The sequence below is a fragment of the Triticum dicoccoides genome, chromosome 1B (genome assembly GCF_002162155.2).
Source record: "Triticum dicoccoides isolate Atlit2015 ecotype Zavitan chromosome 1B, WEW_v2.0, whole genome shotgun sequence".
Lineage (NCBI taxonomy): Eukaryota > Viridiplantae > Streptophyta > Magnoliopsida > Poales > Poaceae > Triticum > Triticum dicoccoides.
The window spans coordinates 643,431,759-643,439,784 of NC_041381.1; the positions used below are offsets into that span (position 1 = coordinate 643,431,759).

Here is an 8,026-nt window from a genome sequence, read left to right on the forward strand (position 1 = left end):
CCGAACGGGTGGCGGGCATGGCGCATGGTCGACGGGATCCCGCCCTGATCTGACGGCTGCTTCTTCGTGTTCGTGCAGCCTGGAGCCGTGTACGCGAGCCAGTCCCTCAAGTTCGCGGCGCCGGTGCACGTCGGAGACGAGGTGGTCGCGCAGGTGCAGGCGCTCCACATCAAGGCCACCGGCGCAAGGCACATGTACTACTACCACCTAGCGCCATTTTTTATCTCCTCTTCTTTCTAGCATTGCGCTTGCTGACAACTAATAGTAATGCTACATCTGCTGTGCAGCGTCAAGTTCGCCACCAAGTGCTTCATGGACGATGAGGAGACTCTCGCCATCGATGGCGAGGCCATGGCTTTTCTGCCGACACTGCAGCTCAGCGCGGAGGCAATCGAGTGACAAGTATGTTCATTAGAACCATTTGGAATAGGACGAATTTTATCTCATGACGAAACATGTCGCCTTCGCATAAGCTCCGGGCCTAGGGGACATGAGATTGCAGCTTTGTTGGTAATACTTCGTTGCAGCCTTCCTGTTATGATTAACAGCATGAGCAAAGAGTAGTAGATCACTTCAGTTTTCTGAACATTCAATTGGTTGGGTGTTCATGCTGACTGTGGTAGGAACTGAAGAATTTCAACAGAATAATTTGAACCACTAGGCATATTCAGTGGATCACTTCAGTCTGCTCCATACTATTTCTCGCTGCTGCTCCATACTATTTCTGCCGCTGCTCTGTTGTGAAGAGAGGAAGAAAGGAAATAACTCGGTCTGCTTAGTTCACAAAATAACAAATCTGAATCTTTTACATTTAAACTTAAATCTTCTAGGAACTGAAGAATTTCAACAGAATAACTTGAACCACTAGCCATGTTCAGTACTTCAGTGAACCTTGTAATGTGCTTGTATCATGTTTGTTTGAATTTTCATTGGATTGATTCTTCATTAGAGACCGACTCCAACAATTTCAACTCTTAGCCAAACTGAGAACTGGACGTGGTTCTCACTCTCATATTGTGCTCTGGGTAGGTTTCAGGAAAGTGGGAGAAGGAACAATTGAACGTGAGAAGTAAGGCGGAGGATAATGTGCGGGAGTAGCAAAGACAGTGATCCCATATTGGCTGTAACCTGAGAAGATGTGTTCCCTCTTTCCCTCCAAAACTGAGCAGAAGCAAGTTGTACTGAGCAAAAGGAGAGCAAACAGTAAGCATCAACCCCGCGGTATTCCTTCAAAAAATTTAAACTTTAAACAGCACACTTCAGATGTCTAATGGACAATTTTTACATCTGGACTCACTTCTGAAAACTCAAAATATTTCAAAATCACATACATACCATTTCAAGGAGGAAAAACAATAGAATTGATGACCGCCTTTAGGACTGACTGGCAATGAGGCATAGAACTATCAACGTTCAGCAGTACCAGTGGTGTAGGCATCATAACTCAAGTTCGGGTCATCACCGCTGCTACCGATGTGGAAGCCGTTGTTTGTGTTGCCTCCAACACGCCCATTCTCTAGCTCGACACATTCCTGCAATTGTGCCACCACGTCGGTCATGGTGGGACGCTGCACCGAGGCTTGTGCAGTGCACTTGAGTGCGATGTCCGCAACCTTCCACACCCCGTTGACATCGTAACCACCACGCATGCGTTCGTCCACCACACCCTCAATGTTGGCCCGCGCTAGTCGCTGGCGCACCCACTGGATTATGTTGACGGGCACCGCAACCTGTAGGATAGCCGGCTTTCCTGTAACTAGCTCCAGCAGTACGACACCAAAGCTATACACGTCACTCTTTGCTGTTGGCTGCATCGTCGCCTGGTACTCTGGATCAACATATCCGGGTGTGCCAACAAATATGTTCATGGATACGTGGGTTTCATTGTCATTGCTGAAGGCCTTGGACAAGCCAAAGTCAGCAATCCTAGCCTCCATCTTTGCGTTCAATAGGATGTTGGTTGCCTTCACGTCTATGTGGATGAGGGGCGGGTAGCATCCCTTGTGTAGGTACTCTAGCCCTGGACATCACCAGACCAGCCAGTGCTTAGGTTCTTGAGAAGTGAGAACACTAAACATCAATAGCAAACTAGTAATATAATCTGGATCCACATACGTACCTTGTGCAGATTCAAGTGCGATGCGGAGTCTCTGTGTCCAAGTCAAACATGCTCCATTGCGGTTACTTCCTGCAAGTAGATTGGCACTGGAACGTGAATAACAACTGATTTTTTTCAGTTCGAAGTGCTCAAGTAATAATATATCGCCTCGTAGGAATTCAAGTCTAGAGCTAATGTTTTCTCTGAAGAAACACTGAACAGTCTGAAGCTATAATGCTACACAACTCGCAGACCTTCAATGTGCTCTTGCAGTGTTCCTTCAGACATGTACTCATAGATGAGTGGCATGTACATGTACTCCCCATCCTTGCCGTAGCCTATCATGGAGACCAGATTCTTGTGATGAATCCGGGACAAATTTTGAGCCTGCACGATGTTCATAACTTATCAAATTTCACTCCTTAATTTCATGACACACATTTATGCCCTTGAACATCAAGTGCAGTGAAAAAGAATCCACCTCTTTGCTGTTGGCTGCATCGTTGCCTGGTACTCTGGATCAACATATCCGGGTGTGCCAACGAGCGTGTTCGTGGACACGTGGGTTTCATTGTCATTGCTGAAGGCCTTGGACAAGCCAAAGTCAGAAATCCTAGCTTCCATCTGTGCGTTCAATAGGATGTTGGTTACCTTCACGTCTCTATGGATTAGGGGTGGGTAGCACCCCTTGTGTAGGTACTCCAGTCCTGCATATCACCAGATCCACCAGTGCTGTTATTGAGAATGCTATAAACATCCAATAGCAAGCTAGTATAGTAATATAATCTGCATTCACATATGTACCTTCTGCTTATTCAAGCGCAATTTGGAGTCTCTGTGGCCAAGTCAAACAGGCTCCATTGCGGTTGCTTCCCGCAAGTAAGTTGACACTGGAACATGGATATCAACTCTTTTATTTTTCAGTTCGAAGTGCTCAAGTAACAATATATCACCTTGTAGGAGCTGAAGTCTAGAGCTAATGTTTTCTGTAAAGAAACACTGAACAATCTGAAGCTATAGTGCTACACAACTTGCATACCTTCAATGTGCTCTTGCAGTGTTCCTTCAGACGTGTACTCATAGACGAGTGCCATGTACTCCCCATCCTTGCAGTAGCCTATCATGGAGACAAGATTCTTGTGATGAATCCGAGACAAAATTTTAGCCTGCACAATGTTCATAACTTATCAAATTTCAGTCCTTAATTTCACAACACACATTTGTGCCCTTGAACATCAAGTGACTGAAAAAGAATCTACCTCTGCGAGGAACTCCTTGACTCCTTGATTGGAAGAATGCGACCGCAACTTCACTGCTACCTGGGTGCCGTCCTCCAAGAAGCCGTCGTAGACGTACCCAAACCCTCCCCGACCAAGCACTCGCTGGAAGTTGTTTGTTATCATCTGAAGCTCCTTGTATGTGAACCGGCGACTCTTGAGTCGCAACGAACCATCCCCACAGACATTGTTTACTATTGCATAGCTCGTCGCCATCTCATTTTGCGGCTTCACGGAGTTGCTCACTGATCCTTCATAGAAAAGGGATGTCACGTCTGTTAGGTGTTAGCTATGTTCACTCATTGTGGAAAAACCAGAGAATTGGCGTGCTCATGCCAAAGCCTCACCTGGCTTTTTCCGTCTTACAAAACAAAAAAGTAGTACCACCAATGCTATCACCAGAATCACAGCCACAGGAACCACAATGTAAATGACCAACATGTTGCTCCTTGTAGTTTTAGCAGGCTGGCATGAATTGCCGTTGGCGCACAGGTTTGGATTGTTGTCATATCTAGCGAGAAATCAACATGTTTGGTGAAATTTATCAACTACTCCTTCCATTTCTAAATATAAGATTTTTTAGAGATTTCAATAAAGACTACATACAAATGTATATAGACGTAATTTATAGTGTAGATTCACTTGTTTTTCTTCGTATGTAGTCCATATTGAAATCTCTAAAAAGGCTTATATTTAGGAACGGAGGGAGTACTACACATGAGCTATGCAGAAAGGGGCGAACTTACCTTAGAATCAGGGAGCCATCTTGAACTCTTTTGAGAAGTCCAGAGGGAATTGATCCACTGAGCTGGTTGGCTGTACAAAATAATATTAGCATGACTCAAAAGTAATTTGTGGGAAAGGATCAAAATTTTACAAAACTTGCTCAACTTACAGAACAGTCAATGAAGTCAACTGCGAAAGGGCATCTGGAATTGAGCCTGTCAAGTTATTGTTTGACAGATACCTGAAACATATGAAAATAAAACTCTGAAACCACCTTTATTCAAGAACAGGAAAACTACACATAAATCTTCTCCAGAAAAAACTATAAATGCGGCCAAAATAGACCAAGAACTCCTCCTCACAAGTATTTGACAGCCTTGATATCTGCAAACGAAGCCGATATATCACCATCGGTGCCACTTGAGGACAGGTTTCTGCACGATATAAATAGCCCAGTGGAGCAGTTTCATGTAGTCATGTAATATACTCCAATATATCTCTGTTAATTCTGTCACCAACAAAGTCAGTACAGTACTACTCCCTCTGTACGCTAATGTAAGATGTATTTTGCTTTCTTATAATTCGAATGTATATAGGCATATTTTAGTGTGTTTGTTCGCTCATTTCAGTCCATATGTAGTCCATATTGAAATCCAAAAAGACCTTACATTTGTGAATAGAGTCCATATTGAAACCCAGCCTTTTTTACCAGCACCAAACAAACATGCTAGGATAATCTTCTCTATGCAAGACCAAGGGCAAAACAAATAACTGTTAACCATTAACCAATAGCTTATTTTCCATCCTCTATGTGGAGATAATCCATGGTAGCACTATATAGCATGTGAGCCTGGCTGGCCTTCTCTCCCTTTGGCTGTTGCTTTTCCAGGTAGGTGAAAATCGGTCTAAAATAATCAGTCATGTTTTCTCACCGTCGAAAGCAAGTCGTACTGCACAAAAAAAAGGGTGACTGGAACAACAACAAATTCCAGGCACCCGTGTCATAGACGCTCCCAACATTAAGACAGATGCTGCAAGATATTAATTACTATTGTGCACAATGATAGTAATTTACATGCTAACTGAAAGCTGCCGACGACACACTGAGACCAAACACAAAACAAAGACCCACTAGTTCACTCTGAGACCATGGAGATGAACACATCTCGTGACTAGAAAATTATTATCCAAGGGGAGATTTCTAACTTTTCGTTTTCTTTGTCTTTTGCTTCTCAAGCACCAAATCTGAAAACAGCGAGACACATTGATGAATGATAAGAGGCGGCGATCTACTGGTCCATCCTCATGATGCAGCGCAGGCCCTCCCCCTTGAGCATGAGGTCGAACGCCGTGTTGATCTGCGAGAAGGGCACGCTGTGTGTGATGAACTTCTCCAGCTCCAGCTCCTTCCTCATGTACATCTCGACCACTTCTGGGAGGTCGGTGCGCGGCTTGTAGTTGCCGAAGAAGGTGCCTTTGAGGGTCCTCTCGTTGAGGAAGTTCATTGGGTAGGTCTTGAACACTGCCTCCTTGTGCGGCACGCCCACCAGCACGGCCACACCCCATCCCTGCATCCACCAGATTGCAACATTCAGTCTAAACTCTTCTAAAGCAGAACCTGCGATTAATTATCGTTGGAGTGCAGATTATTTATAGTAGGTATAGTGCGGGTTACGTACATCATGGACGCATTCGAAGGCGGCGATCATGGCGTCGATGTGGCCAGTGCACTCGACCGCCCGGTCGACTCCACCATTGGTCATCTCGACAAGCACCTGGAGAGCATCATTGAACAGTGAGTTTTATCATATCTGAAGATTGAACTAAGGGAAAAATCTTTACTGAGGGACATGAACAACAGACCTCTTGCACGGGCTTAGTGTGGTCCTTTGGGTTCACAAAGTCTGTGCATCCAAATTTCTTAGCTAAAAAATAATGTAGTACATGTTGTTAGGTTCAGTGTTCTATCAATCCAAAAACATTTGCCAACATGTTGTTAGGTTCAGTGTTCTATCAATCCAAAAACATTTGCCAAGACATCCTTGTTTTCAGACTATTGTACCTTGTTCGTATTTTGCAGGGTTCAAATCCACACCAATGATCCTTGATGCCCCAGCCATCCTAGCCCCTTCCATGGCCTGTCCATGTCAAAAGCATACAGTCATTATTTATGGTGCACATAATTCTCTTCAGCCTGAAAAAATATGGCGTGGAAGAAAAACTCACAGCAAGTCCTACAGCTCCAAGACCGAAAATTGCCACCGTGGAACCCTTCTTTGGTTTTGCGACATTGAGCGTGGCGCCAAGTCCTGAAGAGAAAACGACAACTCAGCAACTAATCGAGGCATCCTAAACCATTGTGCTTGATTTGGAAACAATGGCATGTGACGAGCTATTATATCAGTCTTACCAGTAGAGATGCCACAGCTGAGAACACAAACTTTGTCGAGGGGCGCCTCGGGGTTGATCTTCGCGAGGCAACCAACATGGATGACGGTGTACTCGCTGAAGGTGGAGGTCCCGACGAAGTGGAAAATCGGCTTCCCGTTGATGGTGAAGCGAGACTGCCCATGGCCGATCATCACGCCACGATCCACGTTGATCCTGAGGAGATCACAAAGGTTGCTCTCCTCTGACTTGCAGTGGGCACAGTCCTTGCACTCGCCGGTGAACACTGGGAGGACATGGTCACCTGGCACAAGCTCGGTCACGCCCTCTCCGACGCTCTCGACGATGCTGCGGCAAAGAAGCTATTTGGTGAAAAGAGGTGCCAAAAAGGATAATCTATGAAGAGCAAACATGCTGAGGAGATTAACTGGTCCAAAACTATATGATTGTAAAGAGCAGTTTATGATGTGAACTTGTGTCATGGATGACGTTTCCCATGATGCTTCATAGTATGTTTAATCCCATTGGTAATAAAATATGGTCACTTGCTTTATGTAGGGTATGAATCTAATACCACTGACAGAGATCAGTACTCAGGATGACTACAATTAGAAGCCAGAGAGAATAAACTACGTATGATTTAGGATTCAAGATTCCTCCAAGCAACAAAACTGAAACATAATAAGACAAGAAAGAGAGGATGAATATATACCCTCCAGCTTCATGGCCCAAGATCCTAGGGAAAACCGGAGTTTGACCCTGCACAAATCCAAGAAAATTTAATTAGCCACTGCCCCACTGATGCATCACAACAATTTACCCAACAGGAAAACACAAAACCGTGAGATACGTATACAGTAATTGTATGTGTGGATACCTTGGCTTCCCAGAAGTAGACGTCGGTGTGGCAAAGGGCGGTGTAGAGGATCTTGACGCGCACCTCCATGGCCTGCGGCGGCGCCACCTCCACCTCCTCGATCGACAGCGGCTTCCCGGCCTCCCATGCCACCGCCGCTGCAACCAAGCGCACAATTCAGATCTCCATCCGTCCACAAAAGATCGACCAAAAATCAGATGAAACCAACTGCATGCTACCCCAGAAACAAACCTTTGCACTTGATCACCTTCCCGGCAGTCGCCATCCCTGTCGCTAGTTGAAGAAGAGACACAAAGATGGATCTCTGTCGCTGTTTCTGCTTTGCAGTTCGTTGCTAGTAGATTTTGGTGAGGAACGAAGGCCGGGCTGAGACCTGTATATATACTGCTGGCGCTGGAGGAATCGGCGGGTAATTAAGGTGAGGCTTGGAGTGCAAGCGGGGAAAGAAGAAGAAGGTGTCCGGCTGTCTGCGGCTCTGCGCGCGTGTCCGCTGGTTTCGAAATTGGCCCCGTGTGGTATCTGGTATGTGGAAAACGTTGTGACGTGATCAATGGGCTACAGGTCGACGGTAGGCGAGGAGGAGTAAAAAACCAGCGCTGAGGCCGGAGAGGGCTGACTTGGTGACCAAAACCAGGGCGACTGAGAAAACCAACCACGAAA

The 8,026-nt window shown here is 45.5% G+C and overlaps 3 protein-coding genes across 3 annotated transcripts in view; 1 reads left to right on the forward strand and 2 right to left on the reverse strand.

Annotated features, from left to right (window-relative positions):
* LOC119350770 ((R)-specific enoyl-CoA hydratase-like) overlaps positions 1-683 on the forward strand; it is a gene marked incomplete at its 5' end in the record, with an annotated part of 1,159 nt that extends 476 nt beyond the window's left edge. Inside the window, 2 exons of the mRNA XM_037618436.1 lie at positions 79-194; positions 288-683. Of these exons, the coding sequence (XP_037474333.1) occupies positions 79-194; positions 288-399 (228 nt within the window). The remainder of the gene's footprint in view (positions 1-78; positions 195-287) is intronic.
* A 352-nt stretch (positions 684-1,035) lies between these two features.
* On the reverse strand, positions 1,036-4,512 carry LOC119350771 (receptor-like protein kinase At3g21340). Its single transcript, XM_037618437.1, has 9 exons — positions 4,464-4,512; positions 4,122-4,191; positions 3,723-3,886; positions 3,358-3,626; positions 3,138-3,264; positions 2,606-2,805; positions 2,353-2,485; positions 2,120-2,188; positions 1,036-2,020 (listed from the first exon to the last, which is right to left on the reverse strand). Exons 1-9 carry the CDS (start codon positions 4,510-4,512, stop codon positions 1,407-1,409), a joined length of 1,695 nt encoding a protein of 564 aa, XP_037474334.1. The 3' UTR covers positions 1,036-1,406.
* An 826-nt stretch (positions 4,513-5,338) lies between these two features.
* LOC119349331 (alcohol dehydrogenase 3) lies at positions 5,339-7,708 on the reverse strand. The gene is made up of 9 exons (XM_037617342.1): positions 7,598-7,708; positions 7,367-7,503; positions 7,202-7,248; positions 6,512-6,837; positions 6,328-6,410; positions 6,164-6,239; positions 5,965-6,026; positions 5,781-5,876; positions 5,339-5,669 (listed from the first exon to the last, which is right to left on the reverse strand). The coding sequence occupies exons 1-9, from the start codon at positions 7,629-7,631 to the stop codon at positions 5,391-5,393; spliced, it is 1,140 nt and encodes a 379-aa protein (XP_037473239.1). The 5' UTR covers positions 7,632-7,708; the 3' UTR covers positions 5,339-5,390.
* Between the last annotated feature and the right edge of the window lie 318 nt (positions 7,709-8,026).

Coding starts and splice junctions, on each gene's coding strand:
- LOC119350771 (XM_037618437.1), bottom strand. CDS start 4,512: ATGGTGATATATCGGCTTCGTTTGCAGATATCAAGGCTGTCAAATACT. Junction 3,265..3,357: donor TCAAGGAGTTCCTCGCAGAG/GTAGATTCTTTT, acceptor AACATTGTGCAG/GCTAAAATTTTGTCTCGGAT. Junction 2,486..2,605: donor ATGTTGATCCAGAGTACCAG/GCAACGATGCAG, acceptor AACATCGTGCAG/GCTCAAAATTTGTCCCGGAT.
- LOC119349331 (XM_037617342.1), bottom strand. CDS start 7,631: ATGGCGACTGCCGGGAAGGTGATCAAGTGCAAAG. Junction 6,240..6,327: donor TTGGAGCTGTAGGACTTGCT/GTGAGTTTTTCT, acceptor TGACATGGACAG/GCCATGGAAGGGGCTAGGAT. Junction 6,027..6,163: donor CCCTGCAAAATACGAACAAG/GTACAATAGTCT, acceptor ATTATTTTTTAG/CTAAGAAATTTGGATGCACA.